The following is a 25035-nucleotide window of genomic DNA, read 5'->3' as shown; positions in this document are numbered from 1 at the left end:
AGTATGTTCTATGCTACAATACATGCAAAATGGTTTTAGAATTACACCACTACTGTTAGGTCCCAAGCCGAGAGGGAGACACCCAAAGCCTCATGTGTAGCAAAATGCTGTTTATTTGAGCATCTGGGTGCAGATGGATGGACGCTGAAAAAAGCATCCACACCGAGGGAGAGGGAGGGGAGACCTTGGGTTTTTCCCGGAGGAGTGAGCAACTGAGCCAGAACAGCCGCTGTAATAAATTCTTTTCAAACAACTGAGAGGGATAAGCCTCACCCTTATCAGGAAGCATAAGGAAAGTAAGGTTCCCTCTTGCATTCCGTTCCTTTATCTCCCTAGGGGTCTGGCAAAGGCTACTCGCCTAATGCACCCCTAGGAAGGGGAGAGCAGGTGGGTTTTGTGGGAGGTTTGGGGAGGGAGGGCGAATTCTTTAAGCCTAACAACTACCACTCTGCTCCGGATTTCTTTGTACTTTTTTCTGTCCTTAGACTATATCTCATTAAAGGTATATAGGCAGATTACTGTATTTAGAAGTTAAATTGTTTTTTATTTGCTGTGTGGATATGTTATCAATTTGATACACATTAGGTTCATTTGTTTTTGTTTGAATTTGGTTTCAAAGTATGCTTTTTTTTTTCTGTTTTTATGTTTAACTTTGTGTAAAACATTTACATGGTTCAAATGTCAAAACTGTAAAAAGATAGACTCTGGAAGTCTATCTCTTTTCCTTTCACCCATCTTTTATAGGTAACTCTTTTCATGAGTTTCTGATTTTTTTTTTCTTCTTTTTTTTTCCAAAAATAAACAAATAGATATTTGCATAAGACAGGGTTCTTACATAAACTTTTCCTGTAAAGAACCAGATAGTAAATATTTTAGGTTTCTGTCACACGACTCAACTCTGCCATCGTAGCATGAAAACATCCATAGACAATTTACAGATAAATGGGCGTGGCTATGTTCCAGTAAAACTTTATTTGCAAAGACAGGAAGTGGGCCAGATTTGTTCTGCAGGAGTAGTTGCTGGCTCTAAGATGTAGATTTGGATAAATTCAGATATTCTCTTACAAAAGCATATGCATAGCTTAGTGTCAAAAATATTACTCAGTGATACTTGTTAAAAGTATGGTAAGGCAGACTGTATTCAGGACCGTTGTGGTGACCACAGCAGTGGGATTCTGCAGTAGGCTAGAGATACTGGGCTGAACTCCAAACACCGCATGGGCAAATGGGAATTTGTAGCCAAGGAGCAGGATTGAGGTAAGTGGATGGAAAATTAGTAAGAGGAAACATCAGGGGTAAGGGGGACTCTAGATAAACAGACCTAACATGATTCATATTGAAGACAGGCCAGGGTGATCAGACGTCACCTGGGGGATGGTGGAAGATGAGGAACCTGATCACAAATGGAGGGTGATCAGATAGTGAGGGTGGGGGGTTCTTGCTGAACTGACTTAGCGAGGTTCTTTGCTAGAACTGGATTTTACAGGGACATGCACGGATGGGCCGAGGAGAAGTTTCAGGAGCCTGACTAAAGTTTGGTCAAGCAAAGAATTTTTGTCAGTAACATGTATATATTATTTTGCAACTTGCTTTTTCAAAGTTCCCCGAACAAATTCATCCTAGAAATTACTTCCTATCAGTTCCTCCAGAGCATCTCTACTGGAGGACAGGGAATGCTGTGGCTGCATAGTAGTCCATTATGTGGCTATATCATAGTGTATCCAACTATAGTTCCCTGCAGATTGACATTTAAATTTGTTACCAGTATTTTGCTAACACAGATAATGCTGCAATATTAATTAATATTGCAACTTAATAGTAAATTAATAAGCTTGTGCTTATGTGTTTTATATATAAAACCTATTTTCTTACCATAGTGTAAAACTTCAAATAAATGAAAACCTGCTAAACTATTTTGCTTTAACATAACCTTTTCAATTATAAAAGTAATTATTCTTTATCAAATTTAGAAAAACAATCCTGAAATATATGAAGTTAAAGCTGAAAATACCACTTTCTACTGGTCCACTCCCACCCTAACCGTATCTACTCTCCTCCCCTAAATTGTTAACAGTTTGATCTGTATGCTTCAGACCTTTCTTCTGTTGCAGTTGGTAGTGGTTTCATTTTGTCTTTCCAAACTTAAATAAAGAAGCCCTGTATGTTTACATGTTACTGTATAAAAATTTGATCATGCTACAGATAATGACTTGGTCTTATTTTGTGTGGGTTTTTTATGTCCATATGTATTGAGTTACCTCATTCTTTTTAGTAATTATTTGATAGTTTATAATATGGATTTACCATAAGTTTATTTAACCATTTCTGGACTGATATTTATTGTTTCCAGCTTTTCAGTATTATAGACAAGTACAGTTAATGTCCTGAGACACGTCTTTGCATACATACAAGTATTTCTTGTTTTGGTTTGGTTTTCTGTTGTTGTTTTAGCTATCTGTCTTACTGGATGGTTTGGTTTTTTTGAGACAGGGTCTCGCTGTCACCCTGGGTAGAGTGCAGTGGCGTCATCATAACTCACCGCAACTCAAACTCCTGGGCTCAAGCAATCCTCCTGCCTCAGGCTCTCCAGTTGCTGGAACTACAGGCTTGGGCCACCATGCCAGCTAATTTTTTCTATTTTTGGTAGAGGCAGGGTCTCCCTCTTGCTCAGGCTGGTCTCAAACTCCTGACCTCAAGGGATCCTCCCACCTCGGCCTCCCAGAGTGCTAGGATTACAGGCATGAGCCATGGCACCCTGCCCATACGTACAGGTATTTCTGAGGAATATATTCCAGGGGGTGAAATGGTTAAGTAACTGTCATTGATTTACTCTTGTGCAGTGTCTTCCTCACGCCCTTGCCAGTAACAAGTATTAGCAATATTTTTAATACTTGCCAGTCTGATAAAAAAAAAAAAAAGAAGTTGTTCATTGTTTTAATTAGTAATTTTCTATTTACTAGTGAGATTTTTAGTTAAGGTTTGCTGGCCATTAGTTTCTTCTGTAATTGTTCACATGTCTGTGGGGTTTTGGATTTTTGTTTGGTTTTTTTTTAATGGAGCTTTTATTTACAGATATACTCACTTGTCTGAACTTTGCTTTCCAAACTTTGGGATTAAGTAGATTTGGATAAAGGTTTATGAGGAATCCTTGCTGTATGTAATCTTACTGCTCTCCATCTAAAATCAGACTGATTCAGATAAAAGAGTACGTTACCCTTTCCTAACTTGCCCTTCCAAATTCTGGCTGTGCAAATCAGGAACTCAAAAGATTGGATGGAGACGGATACTTATATTCTCATACTAATTTTTGCCATATCTATTAGAATTGTCTTTCTTCCTGTGTTTGATCTTGTTTGTGTAGTTTTACACAAAAAGTTGTACATTTTTATGTTGAATATCTTTTGATGTTTTCCTCTATAAATTCTAGGTTTTTGTTTTGTTTTTTCCTCATCTACAATTTTAAATATTTTTATTTTCTTCTAGTATATATGATTTTTAGATAGGTAAAATTTATTTATTGTGTAATCAACTTGTCGACACATTTTTATTTTTTAATTTTAGTAGAGACAGAGGCTTGCTATGTTGCCCAGGCTGGTCTTGAACTCGTGGCCTTAAGCGATCCTCCCGGCTTGGCCTCCCAAAGTGCTGGAATTATAGGCATGAGCTGCTGCACCTGGCCAACACATTTTTAATACATATTTTGTCATTAATTTTAAATAACACCTTTACCATACACCAAATTCTTACATATATATAAGCATCTGTTCCTACAACAGTACTACATTGTTTTAATGAATACTTTTATATCTAGATTGGAAAGTCTCTTTGTTCTTTTAAAAATATCTATTTTTGCTTAATTTTTCTTCCAGGTACATTTTAGGAAAAATAAACTGACTTGTCTATTTATGCTTCCTCCAGCAGTGTATGAGAATGTGCCCAGGCCTGGGAGAAACTGGCTAGGGGTGCAGAGCCAAGGTTAAGACTTGAATAAATCTAGAAAAAATTAAAGATCAGTCCTCTAACCTGGGGATTCAATAGATTTGTAACCCTGTTGAGTGTTACCTAAATGTGTGTTTAATGAGCTTTAACTCATTTACCTCCTTCTAGGTTTAACCCCCTCCAGTTCACTCTTTCAGTGCTTTTCACAGTCATTCCCTGTACATTCATATCATACCACCTATGGACAGCCTCCTCCCTCTTCCTGGCATTTCTGCCCCTTCTCTCCCCACTACCACCACCCCCCACACACTCATGGCCCAGATTTCTACCTGGGAAAATTTAATTTGTTTCTAAAAACCCAGTTCAGATATTGCCTTTTCTAGGAAGTTTTTCTTCATGCTAACAATGAGAATGTTCTTGGCATGGGGAACCTGCAGTCTTGGGGCCTCTTGTGGCCTTCTAGGTCTTTAAGTGCAGCCTTTTGACTGAATCCAAATTTCATAGAACAAATCCATTTATTAAAAGGGGTGCAGCAGAGAAAGATGAAGTTTTTCTTGCCTCCTTTGATGCTTAAAAAAGAACAGTCTTGAAATCAGAAGTCCACAGGTTCCGCACCCCAATATCATTGTCAGACTTCTGGCAGAATCAGGACAGATGATGCATGCCATAAATGTTTATTGAAAAAGAATACAATATCCCTGCCTTCAGCAAGCTCACCGGAGAATGAAAGGAAAAGCTTAGCATAGAAGAACAATAGTTACGAAGGCATACATCATGTGTGTGATTTTTTTAAAAAATCACTAACAGGAGAGCTTTTATAAAATATTTTTTCCCCAAAACCGACCGGGCTTTTGATTTTAATGCTTACACTCTAAGCCATAGATAATGTGCTTTTATACTCAAATTGAGACATTAATTTTAACCCAGGAAGGCATTCCAGGTGGATGTGGTACAAGCAGAGGCACTAAGGTAGGACAAAATGGCTCGTTATCATGGGCGTTTCAGAATTGTCAGGAAGAACACCAAGAAATAGGATTGGAAAAACCTACATATCTAGTGAAAGATCTGGGGAGTTGTCACTTCCTGTAACGTGGAGTTGAGTTGTAAATGACCAGGTATTCTGAATCTTTTCTTTTTTTTCCCCCTTAGTACTGGATGAACGAATACACCTCCTCCATTGGAATTGGGGTTTTTCATTCAGGAATTGAAGTGTATGGCAGAGGTACGTGTACGCACAGTCTAAATATACTTTCTGAAGATTTTGTACTTTAAAGGAGTTGCAAAAAATAAGTAGTGTTGTTTTAAACCACTTCAGTATATCATTATATAAAGTAGAAAAAAATCTCCCGTATTTGTTTATACTGTGTTTTGGGAAAATGCCCAAAGCAGAATGCATTTGGGGAGAAAAATACTCAAAATACAAGTGTCCACATTCATTTAGTTACCTTTTATTTTAAATACTGTGTCTTAAAAATATTTTCCTTTTGATATTATTATTCCATGACTATTTGTTTTGCTCTAATCTATACTGGAGTTCCTAAGAAACCTTATACTTTGAAAAATAACATGATAAAAACAATCATTTTGGTTGGAAAGGGGTTGGTGCTATAGAGTATCGAACTTGAAATACCAATTTCCTGAGGGAATTTCAGTAATAAGTTTGTTTTTGTAGACCTATGTTTATAAAGTCTAGAAACATTCCTTGAGAAAATCCTGCTGTTGATGACATCTAGCTTTTTGCTTAAGAATGATGGCCTTCGTCATTAACTCAGCCCTTTTCATGCTTGTTACTTTTATTACCCTTTATTATGATAAACATGTCAGGAGCCACTCAAACCAAGCATGTTTTCAACAGTTTTTTCTTTTGTTCCGATTCCCACTCTCGGTGCAATATAATCTACTCCTGATCAGGTTGTAGCTAGTAATGGTCTGCATGAGACAGATCACGTTGATTTCATCAAGCGTTGTGGTAATAAATCATTTTGAGTCGTAAACACACCCTATAGCAGAAATGTCTTTGCTTCAGCTGGGCAGTCTTTGTGACCTCTTGGAATATATTATTGCAGTTCACTCAAGGTTATCCTTGAACAACACATACCAATTTTAGCTAATATAAACAAAAAGATCCATTTGGTTAAATGTGTCAATGTGGTGTTTATATAGTCTTTTTTATACTCCATATTAGCTGCTTCCCGGTGCAGTTTAGCACATGAAATGTTGGTTATAATAAATTTTTTAAATAAATTTTAGAAACAAAAAAGAAAATGCTGGACCCACAGAGGAAACAATAAATAATCAATCTGCCATTTAAGCTCCATTTCTACCAAATAATCCCAAGAAACAGTGAGGGGGCGGGCTCTTGCTAAAAGTTTCATTGGTTAGAGTATTGCTAGGGGTGGGATCGTAGTCTGTGGGGTTGCTTTCTTGGTTGATTTGGCTTTTGCCAAAGTTGCATGTGTGTTCCTTTTTAACTTGAATTTGCATAATGGGTTACAGTTTTTAAAGTACCATCAGGTTTTGACCCACATGCCCATGTTGTGAGGTAGATAAGGGCCTGTGGCATTTTCTCCATTTTTCAGATGAAGAAACCAAGGCCCAAACCTCCTGAAAGTCATAACGCTAACAGTTAACAGCTAGGGCTTGAACCCAAGTGTTCTTGTATGCAGTCCATTGTTCTGTTAATCTGCCTAATCATTATTCCCCTTCATAAAATTATTTAGTAATAATTACAACATGATTCAAAACATGACCACATAAATTTAGAAAAGCTAGAACCAAATATATTCCTGAAAGTGAATGATTGCTTCTTAAATAAAATAAATGGGTCTATGACTTTCCTTACTATCATTGAGAAACTTAAGAATCCAAATATTATCTCCCCCATCCAACCTATCTACAATATTTTATAAAATTCTCTCATTAAAAAATAAAAACTTAATTTCAAAATAGAAGGCTAAACATTTTATTTCTCAACTACATTATTACTTTTTTCTGAGGTCTGAATTGAAAATAAACCTAGTATCTGCTTTGTTCTTTCCCATGTTTTGTTCTAACATCTTTAAGATTACATTTAATAAATTTTAAGTGATACACATTTGTTTGGATTCTTTAAATATTAATATGTCCACTAAGACTTAAGCCACTTAAATACCTAGGTGAGATAGCAGAATTATAGCCTGAAATTTTTTATTTGTAACCATTCTCCATTTTTGTTCTAGATAAGAGTTTATGTCTGAGCTGGATGGATGAAAAGTCACTGTAGTACAGATAATTCCTCCTAGCTAAAAGATTTATTGTGCAGATGGGGAAGGTAGTGGTGTATATGTTAAAATTTGGCAGTGTGTTTTTTCTTGAATGAAGGGATTTGAGTAGTGTTTCACTCTTACGCAAAGATAAACCAAAAGTCTTCATCCCAGAAATTGTGAAAACTCAGTGATTAGTTTTCTCTAGTAATGTATTAGTTTGAAATTAGATCACTTTAGAAAGTGACAAAACACTGAACTGACCCCCTTAGTTTGGCATGATGGATATGCAGAGAGACTGTATTCACCTTTGAGTGTCAATCACTCTTCTTTTGCCAAAATAAACAACGTAAATATGGCAGTCACGGTTACTGTTGAGTGTCTTCCATTATTGGAGTGTTGTTCGAGTTTCAGCCCTTTCTGAAAACCGTTCTATACTAGTAATAGCTAAATGAGACGTTTGTGAAAAGCATTTTATAAATTGAGAAATATTTAGATGGTTTCATTATTATCCTCATCATTTATTAAAGCTAATTCAGCATTCTGGTTAAATTTTATGTGATAAATACTAAAAATCATGAGTTTTCTCTTTTCAGAATTTGCTTATGGTGGCCATCCTTACCCCTTTTCTGGAATATTTGAAATTTCCCCAGGAAATGCTTCTGAACTAGGAGAAACATTTAAATTTAAGTAAGTAGGGAGGATAATTTTTATTACGCTGTTTTAGGTGCCAAAGCTTGTTTCCAGGCATACAGAATTCATTCTGTAGCTTAAAAATCTAAGAAGTTAAAAATGTTTCTTTAACTTTGTTATAGTTGCTGACACTTTATTTTAAAATTAAATCTATTTCCGTTGTTGTGTAGAGATGGGAATCAGCCAGATAAAGTGTCTGAAGTAGCTTTCCGCTGCTTTCATTCAGGGCCCGTGTAAGTCATGCCGTCCACTTTGAAAACGTTCTTACCTTTGCATCACTCAGGTCTGCCTTAGAAAGCTTCCTGTCTAATGACTTCTTCCCCTCAATCTCCTGTTTGGAAGGAGGAGGAGGAAAGTTTTATTGTGACCTACCCGTCACTATTAAAAATCTCTTTAGGTGGCTCACGCCTGTAATCCTAACACTCCGGGAGGCTGAGGCAGGAGGTTGCTTGAGCTCAGGAGTTCAAGACCCCGTCTCTACAGGCGCGTCGTGGCAGCTACTCGGGATGTAGTCCCAGCTACTCGGGAGGCTGAGGCAGGAGGATGGTTTGAGCCCAGGAGTTTTGAGGTTGCAGTGAGCTATGACGACACCACTGCACTCTACTTAGGGCAACTGCGCAAGACTTTGTCTCAAACAATAAATAAATAAATAAAAATCTCTTTATTTTCCCAATGAAAGGGACACTGTTTATAAACTTGAAATAACTAAATAGTTGATTAGCCTGGAAACTATTGTTGAGGTACATGTATTACATGTAATGATAACCCTAAAATGTACGGGTATGTGTGTTCTCTGGAACATATGAGTAGTAAAAAGCAATGAAAATTGAATGTTAATCAAATTTCCATTCTTTAAGGTTTGTATTTAAAGTGATATTTAGAATCTTAGTTTCAAGAAGCTTTAAAGAAACTTCTGGGCGTATGATAGATAACTTGCCAAGTGAAAAATAGTGAAATGAGGTTATAACATTGAAATTCAGTACAGGACTACATAATTTTAACACTGCCAAGTTCATGTTTTTCTCAGCCTATCACTGAATTGAAACTTTTACACGCAGGAGTGCTATAAAAATGCCATCCTGAATCCATTGATTTTCTAATAATTTTCACCTTTCTTGAATGCCTAACTCATATTTGACTAAAATTCCACTTTCCCTTGTCTATTGCAGTTCCAAGGTAGGAGGTTTTGTTTGTTTGTTTACGGGGGTTTTTTGGTAATGTTTTTTAAAAAAACAATCAAGTTTGACAGTTCATCTCACTGCAGCCTAGTGGCAGATAACTTGAAAATTTGTTTATACATTTTTATATAATAACATGCATTGTTTCTTAAAGACAACTTACTATGCATTTGTATTTTTCAGAGGTAACGTACTTAAGGGTTTGCAGAAAAGTTGAAACTAAAATTAACATCTTAATAGTATCTCATTTTTCTTTGTCTTATTATATTAACCTAGCTTTGTTACACCAATCATAATATTCCTGGAAATAAGTCTTTAAACATGCTGTTTATAAATAACTGAAACTCACACAGTTATGTCCTCTTTTTCTTATTTTTTTCTTTTTGTTTTTTAAGAGAAGCTGTTGTTTTAGGGAGCACTGACTTCCTAGAAGATGATATAGAAAAAATTGTAGAAGAACTGGGAAAAGAATATAAAGGCAACGCGTATCACTTGATGCATAAAAACTGCAATCACTTTTCTTCAGCTTTATCAGAGGTAAATTAAATTTTTATCCTAGAAATTGTTAAAATAACATATGCTTGCTTTCCCACTATTTTCAATGTTGATTCATTTTTTTCTGATCTTTTTATGTTGTGCAGAGTATGATACGGTATTTCTTTCTCTTGAATGAATGACCTTTCCAGAGTTGGTAGGTAACTTCAGAGTCAGCACAGTTTTAAATAGTAATTCTAGGCCGGGCACAGTGGCTCACGCCTGTAATCCTAGTACTCTGGGAGGCCGAGGCTGGTGGAGCCCTCGAGGTCAGGAGTTCGAGACCAGCCTGAGCAAGAGCGAGACTCCATCTCTACTAAAAATAGAAAGAAATTATCTGGCCAACTAAAATATATATAGAAAAAATTAGCCGGGCGTGGTGGCGCGTGCCTGTAGTCCCAGCTACCCGGGAGGCTGAGGCAGAAGGATCGCTTGAGCCCAGGAGTTTGAGGTTGCTGTGAGCTAGGCTGACGCCACGGCACTCACTCTAGCCCGGGCAACAGAGTGAGACTCTGTCTCAAAAAAAAAAAAAAAAAAAAAATAGTAATTCTGTTCATTACTTTGCTGTAGATAGTGAGGACAAATAATTGTCTTATTTTATTGCAACCTAAAACTTTCACTTAAAAAAAAAAAAGATGCTGAGGACCTCTGCTGCTTGGCCACTACGATTTCTCTTTTGCTAAATTTTAGTTGCCAACTTGAATTTTTTTTCTGCCTCTTAAGTAGTTCATCTCTTCCATCTTGAAATTTTATTCTGCTAACATATCACACAGACTTATTTGCCTTCTCAATTCTTGGATTCCAAACAGAAGATCAAAACTAGATGGAAATTAAAGAACCATAAAAAGAAAGTGGAAGGAAGAAATCAAACAGATGATAACAAAAGGTCTAGAGAATTAAATAACATTTAAAACAGCTTCCCAACTTCTGACCCCTTAACAGGTGATTGCAGTGGTGGCATCAAGGTACCACGACAAAACGAGCTGCTCTTGCAGTAAGCACCTCTGCATAAATGCTTGGCTGCCCAGCCCTTTTCTCTTCCCTCGTGGCTCCTCCAACATAGACCAAGCTATTACTGTGCTACTCTAAGTGTATTTCATAGACTAGTAGCATCAGCATCTCTTAGGAATTTGTGAGATATTCATCATCTCTGCTTTATCACAGATGAATCAGAAACTTCATTTTAACAAGATCCCCGGGTGATTCATATGAACATAAAAGTTTGAGAAGCACTACTAGTCTAGGGGGTGCAGAGATATCACAGAGGTGACCTAGCTGATTTTCAGGAAAGAGGGAAGGTGGTTCTGAGCTTTCTTGATCCTAGACATTACATTTGTAGAGAATGCAGTCGAAGCCCCATAGAATGTTAAAACTGGTAGAGATATTAGACAGTGTCTAGTCTCATTTTATAGACAAGGAAACAGGCCCTGATTAGGAAAATGACTTATCAAAGATTGTTACGGAGAACTCAGATCAGACCCTGACTTGAGTTAGTCCAATGTTTGTTGTTATACTTTATCATTACTTCTTCCGGTTCTGATTTATTCTCTTCCAAATAAATTGATAACTTTATTAAGCATCTATATCACCACCTCAGCTCTAGTCTAACCCTGAAACTATTACAGTTGGAAGCCTGAAGAGCAATTCTAGATGTTCCTGAGGCCATATTTTAGTGCAGTATTTTTATGCTTTCCCTCAGAAGAGTGCTGAATTGTTAAACTGTGCGACCCAGAAGTTAAGTGGCTTAGCCAGGGACACCCAGGTTGTTAATGGCAATGCCGAAACTAGAATTCTGGATAGTAAGGGATGTAAGGATCTATTCTACAACACCCCATGTAATGGAGGCAAACAAATTTAACATTAGGCACTCTAAGGAATTTAGTAAAACTAATGTGCTTTTACATCTTTGACAACATAGTTTGGAGACTGTCATCTAACCAGTTGCAGATAGACAAAATAGTTGCTAATTATAATTGTTGATATACATACTGTTAACATTATTCCAAAAACTCTAAGAATTATCATCACTTAACATAGTGTTATCAGTTCAGATGCTTCCTCTATAGCAGGGATTAGCAAACTACTACGGCCTGTGAACCAACAGCCTGCCATCTGTTTTTATACAGCCTGCAAGCTAAAGATGGTTTTTCTGTTTCTTAAGAGTTGAAAAAAGTCATATAAATTATGCAAAGTTCAAATTTCAGTATTCACAAAGTTTTTTTTGATGAGCACAGCCATGCTCATTTGTTTACCTATCATCTTGACAGCGTTCAGCCTGCAGTGGCAGCGTTGAGTAGTTGCAACGAAGACCCATGGCCTGCAAAGCTCAAAATATTTGCAGTTTAGCCCTTAACAGAAAAAGTTTGCCAACCTCTACTCTACAGGTTAGATCCATTCTATTCTGATTCCAATTGGTTTAAACAATGAGGAAACATTATTTCACCAAACAAGAAGTCCAGGAGAAGGCAGGTTCCAAGTCGATATGGTCAGTGTCTCAACCGTGTTATTAGGTATCTGAGGTCTTGTCTTTTCATTTCTCCAAGCTGCCACCTTTAGGATGTTGGCTCTTCCTCAGGCTACCTCCCTTTGTGGTTTTCAGATAGCTGCAATAATTTTAGCACAGCCAGAGGAAGAAGAAAACTCTCTGGATGGTCAGTGGGAAATTTAAAACGTGTATAAAAGTAGAGAGAACAGGATGAGCCCCTGTACACCTATCACTTAGATTTAAAAATTTTCAGCTCATGGCCAATCTTGTTTCATCTATAAGCACCCCCTCCAGAATGCCACTCCATCCCCAGATTATTTTAAAACACATCCCAGATACTATTTAATTTCAATTATAAATGTTTCACTCTGTAGCTCTAAAATACAGGTTCTCTTTTCACATAACCACAGTATATCACTCCTAAAAGAAATTAACATTCCTTTCTTAATACTATCCAAATATACAAGTTCAAATTTCCCCAACTGTCAAAAAAAAAAAAAAAAGAGTCTCGCTGTATTGCCCAGGGCAGGGTGCAGTGGCATCGGCATAGCTCACTGCAACCTCAAACTCCTGGGCTCAAGGCGTCCTCTCCTGCTGAGCTTCCCAAGTAGTCAGGACTACAGGTGCTCACAACACCACCCGGCTAATTTTTCTATTTTTAGTAGAGTCGGGGTCTCGCTCTTGCTCAGGCTGGTCTCAAACTCCTGAGCTCAAGCGATCTTCCCACCTCGGCCTCCCAGAGTGCTAGGATTACAGGCGTGAGCCACCACGCCCGGCCTTTGTCATAACTATCTAGTAGTTTGAATCCAAGTATAAACAAAAGTTCATACAGCTGGTTACTGTGAGGTATAGTCCCCACAGAAAAGGCAGAATAGATGCTTGATTCTTTCTCTTTACTTACAAGTTTTCAAAAAATGAGTTGGTTCCTGTGCAGAAAAGAGTTAAAATTGTAGGCCTGAGACTACTGTCCTTAGAAAGGCCTGCTTGTAAGTTTGGCCCTAACCTGGCGTCTGGGAACCTGGACTTCGGGAGGGTTCTCACCATGCCTAGAACTGGTAAGAGTGGCTCCCTATGCCTAACCTGTTAGCACAAATAATTTGGTTTATGCCAAACACTTGCTGTCCCTCTGGGAATCTGGAATTTTGGCAGAGGGTGCCTACATGACCAGCCCCCAGTAGAAACCTTGGGCACTGGGTCTGTAATGAATTTCCCTGGTAGACATTTCACACAAGTCACAACTCGTTGCTGGAGGAATTGAGCATGTCCTGTGTGACTCTCCTGGGAGAGGATCCTTCGATCTTATGCCTGGTTTCCTATTGACTTCACCCCAAGTACGTTTTCCCTTTTCTGATTTTATTTTATACCTTTTCGTTGTAAGTCATAGCCATGAATATGATTAGATGCTGGATCCTAAGTCCTAGCAAATCACCAAGTCAGCGCCCCCTGAGACTCACTAAAATGACTGAGAAAGGATGAAGGGGGTGGGGGTGTGGCAAACCTTTGGTGCCTGGGTGGCTCTGGAGTCATCCGCAATAGGAAGTAGCAGCTGAGCTTTTTGCTGTTGTGAGAGATAAAAATTACTTAAGGAACTTGAAAATGATAAAGTCAACTCCAGGAGAGCTGATTCACTAGATCCCTGGCTACTTTTGGCCATGTAGGCTACAGTGAGGAGGGGACAAAAGAGCAGCTCAGCCCAGGTAACTGGTTGGGTTTTTGTTCTCTTCTCCAAGTGAGAAGAAAAAAGGCCCCAGAATTCCCAAAGATGAACTCTGATTGGGCCAACAATGCTAAACATTGTGTTGCGCTCTCTTCCCAAGTAAGAGGGAAAAAGGTTGAATCCCTTCCCAGGGCTGGAGCAAAGTACAAAGGGCAGGGGGCACACCCCAGTCTGTCTTTCCCCAGCCCCTGCCCAGGCACCCCTCACCCCCAGTCTAGCTAGGGTCTCCCCAGGCCTCTGTAATGGCGAACCTTTTGCTAAATTTACTGTAAAGGGTTTGAATACATCTGCAATCAGGAAGTAGGGGGTGGTTAATGGCCTTGTATTTTGCAGTTATTACATCTATGGTTTTGTGATAGAAATTGATGTAAAATGCTTTATGCTTGTAATTTTGCAAATGCTAGAGGGATCATCTCAATCAGGCAATGCTGCAAAGAAAAACTGTTAGTGGGACACGATTTCCTCGCTTTTTGCTGTCGTAGGGTAGATGGAAATTTAAATCCTTTGAGTGTTGAAACCAAAATAAGTCTCATAACTAATGATTTTTATTGTGATTTTTGCCCATCGGATCCTCTGAGAAAAGGGAGGCAACATAAAGAGAGAGGCAATCTTCAGATGGAAATATACTTTAAAGAAATTCAAAGCAGTTTCGGATTGTTAGTGAGCTCTTGTAAAATCAGCTGTCTGACCCTTGGAGGCTGGTGATTATCCAGCCTGATGGGCGTATTTTCGAGTGCGTCTCGGGGCTTGGGAAAGCCTTGCTTGTCACTGGAAACCTGGCTGTCGGGCCTTCGGCATCTCAGCTTCACTGCTGCCGTAGAAAAGCCCCTGGCTTTTTTTTTTTTCCTGAATTCACAGGTCCTAATTGTCTGGCCTTGGCTCTTAAGCTAAAACCTGACCTTGCCTGCCACGGTTTCAGCCTCAGCACAAGCTGGGTCCACTTGAAAGCAGAAACAGGCTCAGGGAACAAGACTTCTACTTGGGGATCAGTGCAGGGTTAGGACACTATGCCGCGGGCTCTGAATGATAAAAACCTGGATGTGGACTGAACTGTCTGGGTTACTTGCTGGTGTCCACAGGAAAGGGCTTCTTCCCTGGCACTTGATTCCATCTGAAATCAAGCTGCTGGTCAGTTCTGTATTTCTAATAAAGGGATGATTATGTCCCTTACTTTTGGTTACTGACCAAAGCTGCAAGTTGGGGGCAAGCACAGGACTGTGGCCCCGATAGATCTCACCCCGCTCAGGGCTGTTTCACTGCGTGGACTTAGGGCTTCCCAGATCAGCTGCAGTTTGCAACAGTGGATTGGGAGCCTACGTGTCCTCCGCCAGCTTTCTACTGCTATGTCTGCATACCCTAGTGGGGCGGTCTGATTACTAAATGCAGCTGTTCCCAGAAACGGAATGTCTCGCTGTGTTGCCCAGGGTGATCTCGAACTCCTGAGCTCAAGTGATCCTACTGACTGCCTTTCGCTCCCAAAGTGCTGGCATTGGGCTTACAGGTGTGAGCCAGTGCTCCTGGCCTGTAATGATCTTTTATAGGCCACTCCTAGATGATTGGGATGAAAGCTGTAAGTGGCTCTATAAACCCATTTTGAAATTTTCTGAACATTCAGGATTTCATTCTGACCAGTTCCTAAAACGACATGTCTTTTTGGTTAAGTTACATGAAAATATTGCCTGTGAAAACTGCAGTCCCTCTTCCAGACAAAAGGTCTGGATGAGAGTAGGGGATATTTTTTAAAATGTGAAGAAGTTACAATTGCTAAATGGGACATCCTAACTTTATAACAAGAACAACAACAAACCCGGCACCTGGTCAGTCTCAAAGGACGGTGAGGACTGATCATCTTTTTTGGTACTCTCTTTACCCGATTCCTAAAGAAAACCTTCCCGTGCCTGCGTTGTGCGGGCCCTTTGAATTTAAACAGGCTGCCGAGCCTGCGCTCACACCGACAGTGCTGACTACAGACAGCAGGGGTGGCCGCAGCTCCCGCATCTCCCACACACGTCACCTACACGCGTCAGCCCGATACCCTGGTGTCACGTCCCTCTGAAACAGACTCAGCTCACTTTTCAGACTGGATTGGAAACTTGGTTTCCTCTAGACTTTACCCAGGCACCTTTTCCTGGTGCCAGTTTTGTTTTACATGCTTGCACTGTGATAAATCATGTGTGTGAATACAACTGTGCGCCAAGTCCCGTGACCTCTCAGCAAATCACCCCTGGAGAGGTGGTCTTGGGCATCCCGACACAGTTCCCTGGCATTCTGCGAAGGCAACCAATTTTTTTTCCCCCTTTTTGAAAGAATCTAGTATTATAAATTTCCCCTCCTCCCCAGATGTAAAAATATTTGATATGTCTCAGAATACTATTCTTGTCCCATCTTTCTTTGATCAATAGGAGCCTCTTCGAGCTGGCTGGCTCCCGAGTCTTTTGATTTGTCTTTTTTTTTTTTTTTTTTTTTTGAGACAGGTTCTTGTCCTATCACCCTAGGGTACAGTGCAGTGGCATCATTATAACTCACTACAACCTCAACTCCTGGGCCGGCCCCCCAGAGTGCTAGGATTACAGGCATGAGCCACCACACCTGGCTCCTAATAACCTTTGATAGCCTTTTTGTTTTCTGGTAAGACAAGATATTCTAGGCTCATCTATATATTTCTACCACAGAGCTATTTCTAATAGGAAGTATCTAGAAACTTTAATCTGGGCATTACGGTTGTTGATTGCTACTAAATTGGATTATTTCTAGAGTTTCCCCCCACACACACACACCCACACACACCCACCCCCAGTAGGTAGAGCTAGGACTTTTTATATATATATTTACAGGTTCATAGTAATGTTTCATGCTACAAATTCAGGCTGCAGGGGTTTTATATAACTTCATCAATAGTACATCTATATCCTGTCTACCCCTAGTAAAAAAACAAAAAAAAAAATTCCCAGTTCTCAACACAACAGCGTAATTACTCATTTGTTTTACTCTATACCTAAAACAGCTTTGGAATAATATTGTCACCACTACCACCAACAATATGATTACTGGAAAGTCGAAGTTCTTTTGTAGTTCTCTCTTTAGAGTATGGCTTAATGCATAATCAAATTCCTGTGTTTCCCACACATGGTTGCTGGTTATGCCACCGACTCAGTACACAGTTAGGTTCCTTTGTTCCCTTTTTTTTCTTTTTGAAGAAATTGCTTTTTCGTTTAAATTTCCCTTGATAGTTATATAAAATCTTTCCGTGATTCCAAAGTCAAATCTAAAAAAACACAAAGTATATTCATTGAAGTCAGTTTCCCTTCCACTCCCCTCTGCTCTTGTGCTCTGACCTCTAGAACTAAGAGAATGAATTTGTGGTGTTTTGAGCGACAGTTTCTGATAGTTTGTTAGAGCAGCCGGAGGGAGCCAGGACAACTAATACCTGCAACAGGGCGCTGCCGTAACAAAACCCACATATGTGGAAGTGGGTGATAAAGGCTGGAGCAAGTTTTAGGGGGTTCATAGAAAACTTGAATCAACTGTTAGTAGAAATGTGAATTTTAAAGGTGCTGCTTGTCAGGGCTCAGAGGAACGAGGACATGTTATTGGAAACTGGACAAGGAGGTATCCTTGTTACCTAGTGGCAGAAAGCTTGGCTGGATTCTGTCCTAGAGATACATGTGACAAAGAGAATTTGTAAGCAGTAAAACTTGAATGTTTAGCTGAGGAGATTGCTAAGCAAAGTGTAGAAGGTGCAGCGTGCTTTCTTCCTGCTGCCTTTGGTGAAAGGTGAGAAAGATAAATTGAGAGAACTGTTAAGAAAAAAAAGGAATTAACGTTAAGGACTTGGGAATTTCTCAGCCTTTCCAGATTGCAAAAGATGCTGAAATTAGGAGCCTCTACGATTAGGAAAGGATGTTACAGAAAGCCAAGGCTATGACTAGAACACCTTTTGCTGTTGCTGAAGAGATTCAATAATATATGACTCATAGATGCTCTCAACCAGGAAGAGAGAGAGGATTATCCAGGAAAGATCCGCGGAGGAACCTCTTTTCTATTGGAGTCAATCCCATGACGTGCATAGTTTTTTGAGTCCCATGTTTCTGAAAATGCAATATTAGCAGAAATATATGCCAGGTTGGATGGAAAGAGAGGACAAAAATGAAAGAAGGCTGTTGGACTTTGGAAATCATATAGGCAGGAAGTAAGCTAGAGGAAAAAAGGATGACTCCCAAGGATAGAATCTAGGGCCCAGAAGGCAGAGCCCAGGGCCACAGCGGATCATTCCCAGGCCTGGAAACCCAATGGAATTTCCCCAGTTGGATTTCAGAATTACTTGGGACTAGTAACTCCTTCCTTCCATTTCCTCCTGTTGGAATGGGCACGTCTGTAACTATTATTCTGTGCCTGTCCCACTATTATACATTGGGAGCATCCTATGCACACTTTTCTCCACTTTGCTTTTTTTCACTTAATGATACATCCTCCTGGTGTTCATTCTGTAGCAGAATATAGGGATATTCCTCATTTCTTTTCTCAGCTGAATAGTCTTCCTTTTGTGGACATACCATAATGTATTCAACCAGTTTCCTATTAATGGCTCTTGGGTTATTTTTATAGTCTTTTGCTGTTACAGAAAGTGCTATAATGAATAACCCTGTCCATATGTCCTCTCATTTTTACCACTGTATCTCTGGGATTAGAAGAATTATTGCTGCATTGAAGCTTAAATGCAAAACTAATTTTACCATATAAACCAAATGCTATTTAACCACTAGCCGCAGTAAGAAATACGTTTTACAGTATAACCCAACTAATACAAGAGTAATAGTTACCTTAAAACCTACGATCTATTTCATTTTAAAAATTCAGGTTGCAATGCTAAATGACCTACTTAGGGTCATGACTCAGTTTTTAAAATATTGGCCTGACCAAGGGCTGGCGCAGTTAAGAGCCATATAGTAAATATTTCAGTCTTGTAGACTATTCATGGTGCCACCTCTGCCTCTGCCATTGTAGCCTAAGAGCCATAGACAATACATAAACAAACAGACTCGGCTATATTTCAGGAAAACTTTCTCAACAAAACCAGGTGACTGTAGATTACAGAATTCTGTTTTAGGTTTACCAGGCTACACCACCAGGGACTGGGATGAAGGCAGCTTCCCGTGTAGTATGGATACATGGAGAGGGGTCGATGACTGAATAAAATTGGGACTTCGGAAGGAGAATGAGGGCAAGAGCCGTGGACTAGACAACAGTGGCACTTACGTGGTTAACCTCTAAATATGCAGATATCTCTAAACGTCTCAGGGATAAAATGTAGTGTTCGTATGCCCATGTTTTTAAGAGTAGACAGATGGGAATAGTATCACGTAGGGTCATTGTTCAGCTTTCTCCTAGATCTACTTCATGTACATATTCTTCAAATATTTTTTAAGTACCTGTCTCCCTCTTTCTGCTGCCAGGCATGGGAAAGGTGCTGGTTAATCAAAAATGGTCAGAACGTGTTATGTTCCCTCAAGACCATGTCACTATGCCTATAGTTAAGACACAGATACCGTATTTTAAATAAATGCAGTAACCATTAATGGTTGGGCTAAATCTTTGGGGAGAAAAGTTACATTGCATAAGTACAGGTGCCAGCTTAAATTTGAGCTAATTTTTGGACATAAGATGCTTTGAAACCTCTTCCCAAAGTCATTAAGATATGTAAATAGCTAAGGTGACACTTTCAGATCACATGATCATCATCTCTGGCATAACTGGAGGCAAAAACACCAAAGTGGGGCATGGTCTCGGTTTAGCCCAGTGGTGTTGGCAGAAAAGAAGGTAAGAGTAAAGTTAGTATTATAAAAGGCTCGGTTGTTACTATTTGAAATGTTTGGAGGGAGGTGGTCAGGAGTCCTCAGGACTGTACGAGGAGGGGAGCAGGCAGAGATTCCCCCTGGCACCCGAGTCTTCAGGTTGCAGCTGGGCCAGGTTCTGTGCCTTGCGCTGACGGGCCTGCTTCTGCCCAGTTAGGGAGCCAGGTCTCCCCTGGGGGAGACACCTTTCTGGACGACTATGAGCTCCTTGAAACAAGTGGGTCAGGCACAGAAGCAAAGGGGCAAAATGAGGGCCAGGAAGAAGGGAGCGCCAGAGCCTGGAGCAAAGTAGAAAAACCTGGGAAGATCTCCAAGATTGACTGTTCCAACTGCCCGGAGAGCTTCTATTACTCTAATAATATCTTGCATTAACAAGCATCTTCTGCATGTTCAAAGACACTTTTACACGTGTTTCAAAGCAGTCGCAGGGATCAAAGAGAGGAGCCAAGTGGGATTAGCTTGATTTTACAGACCTAAAAAGTAAGTTTGACCAGGTTCTTCGGAAAGAAAGGAACGGAGCCGACAGTGGGGACCCCAGGCTGCTATCAAAGCTTGGAGTGGCCGCACCCGAGGCTAGTCTGCGGTGGCTTTTCTGCCCAGCCTCGTCCCTCCTCGCTCCTCCCTGGCAGTGGACCGGATAACTGTGACCCGTCGTACCTAACACGGAACTCTCTCTCTCTCTCCTCCGTAGATTCTCTGCGGGAAGGAGATTCCGCGCTGGATCAATCGGCTGGCCTACTTCAGCTCCTGCATCCCCTTCCTGCAGAGCTGCCTCCCGAAGGAGTGGCTCACGCCCGCGGCGCTGCAGTCCAGCGTCAGCCAGGAGCTGCAGGACGAACTGGAGGAGGCGGAGGACGCCGCCGCGTCCGCGTCCGTGGCCAGCGCCGCCGCGGGCAGACCCGGGCGCCACACGAAACTATAGACGCCTCCAAAGCCCCGCTGTCAGAACTGTCCCTGGCAGTTGAGTAGCAGTAGGGAAAAGTAAACAGTAAGCGTCCTTTGGCTATTTTGTATGCAAAGATGGCTCTCCCCCAAATCCCAGTTTTTCAGCTCAGGATTATATTTGTAATCAAAAAAAAAATCACTTGGCGCAGGAGGGAGAACTTTGTACGAAGCTGCCCTCTGTTTTTTTTACCCACTTGTAAATTTGGATTTTCTTCTGTTTTCTACAAGCTCTGTTAAGTTATGTTTACAGTATTTTGTATCGCTGTTTACAAATCTTGCATGGACTCCTGCCACCGTGAAAGAAGAAAATCTTCATGTCTTCGACAACTAGGCAGGTCATCTTTGTACACTCCCGACAGTTGCCAGAGCTGTGGCACAAATACTAGGCACACAGACAGGTACTCACACGGTTAGAGTCGTCCTCACCTGCTTCCGAACTGTCTTAGGTTTCTGTTGGTTTCGTTGCTGCTGTTGGCACCGGGTGCAGAGCGCCCGCCGGCCTGCGGGGAAGGGGCACGCGCGGCCCCGGGTCCAGGTCCTCCCCGCAGTCCTGCCGCTCCGAGCAGCGCGGCGCCCGAGGCATGATCCGTGTTTCACCCCGAATATCCGTCCGTGTAGGCAGGGTGGTGGGCTCTTGTGTGTCTCTGGCTTTGCTGCCTCTCATTCTACAAGTACGGTTTTTGTTAAAGATATTCTTGTTAGTAACTGACAAGTGGTTTTGCACATGTTTGGGGGGAGGGGCTTCATTCTTATTTTAACACACATCGATTTCCGCCCTGCAGGGGCCTCCGTTGGTGGTGTGGGATACCCTCAGTGGTAGCACCCTCAGTGGTAGCCTTCCGAGCAGCCGGACGAGTTGACATTCAGCTGCTTTCAACTATTCAGGCTACCTTTTTTTATACTAGACCTTGAAAACCACAGTCTAAAGCCACACCCCCCCCCCAACGGTAATTCTTTGATATTTCATACTTTTTATGTACCGTATCAGAGCTTGTTAATTTTTTATGGGAGTTGTTTCACCTCATAATAGGATGCTTAGTCTTGTGGACATCTTGTTAGATTTGTGTGTCTGAAATTTCATCTTACGTTCTCCACTGTACGTCTCCTCCGTAGCATACTCTAAGAAGGAAACTGTCCCCACAGATAAATCCTCATTAGCAAGGACTCTGTCTGTTCCGGTCTACGCTGTGTGACCCTCGGATGTAAGAACCAAGTCATTACACGTCATTCAGTTTTTCTGCCTTAAGAATGAATGTCCTACACAGAGTAAGGGATGCAGCGGATAAAGTATCCAAGGCAGCGACTGCAGCTTCATAGATGTGTTGTTAGTTTTTAAGTCATTTACATTTATTTAAACTTTTAGATGGGTTCGTTTGCCACTTTTTCAAATGTTTCTTTCCTTCTCTGCTTTACCTGAAACCCGACAGTCCCTCGAGCTGTGAGAAGATACATATCTTTCAAGTAAACTACATTTTTAACTTTTCTATAAGCTGATTTTCGTTCATTTTATCAACTTAAGCACACCCTGTTCATAGGGAAAATACAGCTTGGGGTAGAAGCATTGGCTCAGGACGGTCAAGCCACTTAACCTACTTTATGCTTTCGAGTGTCTGTTTGCAGAGAGGAAGGCCCTGACAAATCTCTCTCAGGGCTTCAGGGAGCAGAACGCTCGTTTTAAAAGTTGTGACAGAAGAAAGGAAGATGTGAACTTTATGAAACATGTACTTGGATCAGATCTCAAAATGAGATTTAGGACAAAACACTAAGGCTCTAGCAGTGAGACGTTCACTAAAAAGAGTCCTATCACCAAAACCCAGCTCAGCAGAGAGTGTTCGATGTAGTTAATGTGGATTGTAGTTTTTTCTAATTCATTCAGATATACATGATTTAAACCTGGGCTGCTGACACAAAGGAGTAGCCGTTACTTAGACGCTTCTTGGTGAAGATCCGGGAACATCCCCCTCTGTGCTATCCAGAATCCAGCAGCTCCGCACACAGGTGGTTTTACTGTTAATTTGTTGTATTTACTTTCACCTGCAGCATTTAGAATTTTAAAATACTGTGAAGGATTCTAGTAGAAATAGTATCATAAGGCCAATTATCCTAACAGTCAGCAGGTAAAATTCTGGGCATGAGATTCCTTGCAACCTAATTATACCTGAGGTTGAGAAATACATGTCTTCCCTTCAGAGAATCCCATTCAAGTCAGGCCTTCTCTACAGTTCAAAATTGAGACTAGACTTCATTAGCATTTAACCAGCTTTTACTTGCCCTTGGAGGAAAAGAATCTCGTTCTCGACCCAATTTCTGTTAAGAAAAATCCTGTCTCAAAAATCTGGTCATACACATGTGATATGACCGAGTCTGTTGTAACCAAGTGAAACATCCTCATGGTGGGCTGGACAGCAATATGGTGTTAGAGGGGCAGAAGCTTCTGGTTTCTGCTGTTTTAAATACCCTTAGGGTTTTCTGGTTGTTTTTTTTTGTTGTTGTTGTTGGTGTTTTTTAACCCTTCCAAGGGAGCATCAGCTTTGGGAAGTGTGACTTGCGGGACCGTGGAAGGCAGGGGTACACGATCTTAGCCTCCACTGGATGCCTGAACTCCAGCCAACTATTGCTCCGCCTCGCAGCAATAGCGCACGTTACCCATCACCAGCATTTGTACAGAGCAGGGAATTCCGGTTTCAGTCAGTCGGTGCATCGTGTGTGTGAGGAGATTCAACGCGACAGACAGCTGCGGGACTCCAGCTCCATGGCGTCTTTCCATCTCAAAACGGGTAGAAACACATTCACTGCTTCAGGGTTCCAATCTGTGTCTCTCCTTACGGCTCCATTTCTGTAAGCGACTCTGTAATCTTGATGTATGCTGTAGTTCTGTTAAATGACTAAGTTTCCCAGACCTGGGGTTTCTGTTCAGCAAGCCGGCCACACTGCCGCCGTAGCCCGTTTTCTTCGGTGTGGCTGGTTCCAGAGTGCAGCTCCATCACCAGACTCGGTCTACTCGTTCAACACACATCTTCGCTGTTGGAAGGGTGTTACAGCTGTCAAAGAATCTTCATGGACCTGAAGAGAATTTCTTGTGAAGTTGAATGCAAGTGTACTGTCATTCATAGTGTTTATATAAAAATACCAGGAATCTTCACTTTTGCTACCTTGATATAGCATTGGGCTACCATGTTACAACATTGAAATACATTGATTTATTAAAAAATACTTTTATAAGAAATGTCTCATAGTGCTTTCTAACCTTCGGGGGACTGCGCTCTTGTGTGTTTGTGTTGGATGAGGCGGGGTAGATTTTTAAAACCCAGGAATCCCATCTGCTCTGCAGGAAAACACGGCCAGCCCCTCTCCCCCAGGTCTTCCTCTTGCACTCGGGCCCTTGGGCCAATGCCACACCAATGCCACAGCCACACCTGCTCACGGGTAGCAGGGGCAGGGCAGGCAGGGAGGGGCAGGCGGGAAAGGACTGTCCTCCCGGAGTGCAGGAGGCAGACCTGGCGCGAAGCCCCTTCCCCACACACGCATACCCTCCTTGCCGTGAGACCCCACCAGGGCCACACCCTTCAGGCGGCCATGCTTACGAGTTGTCACCGAAGGCCCAAGCCCCCCGGCTGGCCATCCCCTGACCCTCCTCCTCCCCAGCTCCTCCGTGTGTACACCCCCCCAGCCCAGCACCCCGTTCATCCTCATCCCATCCCTTCACTGTGCCTTCTGGGAACCCCCAGTCTGTGACAGGCAAGTGCCCCAATAGACCACTTTTTCAAATGTTTCTTTCCCTGAAACCGGACGGTCCCTCGAGAAGCTCTGTGCCAGCGGGTTTGCCCTCCGTCTCCCCCCTGCCCAGCCAACGCCCAGCCCAGCGCTTCTCAGCCAGGGCCCTGCTGGTGTTTGCGGTGGGACAGTCATTTCTGTTGGACGGTCCTGCGTATCACAAGTCCTGTGGCATCTCTACACCCTGCCCCTGATGGCCAGCGTGTTGCCCTCTCTGCAGTCTTCACAGCATCAAATGTCCCCACGTCTCCACACCTTTCACCCCCCAGGGCAGGTCCTGACCTCAGCTAAGAACCACTGTGGGTGTCTCTTCATCTCACGCCAGCCACGCGCTGAGACCTTTGACTTCTCACCGCCGGCAACGTTCTCAACCACTTCGAGCATCTCCAACCATCAACTTCCCAACGCGCCCCAGTACCCTGCGCTGCAACAAGGCTTGGACCTTATCCGGATCCCAAATCCATGAAATCCGGCATTTGTCTCACTAACATCACCGCCCCCCCCATCTCCATTTCCCTCCTCACCCAGCCTAGATTAATGGTCAGTGATTAAATCTTTCCTCCTCGGTGCCCTCCATTCTGTGCCCCTTTCCCCGTTACAGTGGCCTGGCAAGGCCAGCACTGCCGCCACCCAGACCTCCGAGTCTGAGCCTGATGAGCCGAATGTTTCTGGACAA

General features: G+C 41.6%; 1 protein-coding gene across 1 annotated transcript in view; it reads left to right on the top strand.

Annotated features, from left to right (window-relative positions):
* DESI2 (desumoylating isopeptidase 2) overlaps positions 1–23774 on the top strand; it is a 54269-nt gene extending 30495 nt beyond the window's left edge. Inside the window, exons 3-6 of the mRNA XM_069484479.1 lie at positions 5089–5161; positions 7778–7871; positions 9448–9589; positions 20332–23774. Of these exons, the coding sequence (XP_069340580.1) occupies positions 5089–5161; positions 7778–7871; positions 9448–9589; positions 20332–20562 (540 nt within the window). The 3' untranslated portion in view covers positions 20563–23774. The remainder of the gene's footprint in view (positions 1–5088; positions 5162–7777; positions 7872–9447; positions 9590–20331) is intronic.
* The last annotated feature ends 1261 nt before the right edge of the window (positions 23775–25035 follow it).

This window comes from Eulemur rufifrons, chromosome 11 (assembly GCF_041146395.1).
Source record: "Eulemur rufifrons isolate Redbay chromosome 11, OSU_ERuf_1, whole genome shotgun sequence".
NCBI classification, from domain to species: domain Eukaryota; kingdom Metazoa; phylum Chordata; class Mammalia; order Primates; family Lemuridae; genus Eulemur; species Eulemur rufifrons.
The sequence above is the reverse complement of the archived record's forward strand: the minus strand, read 5'-3'. Positions and strand labels throughout refer to the sequence as shown.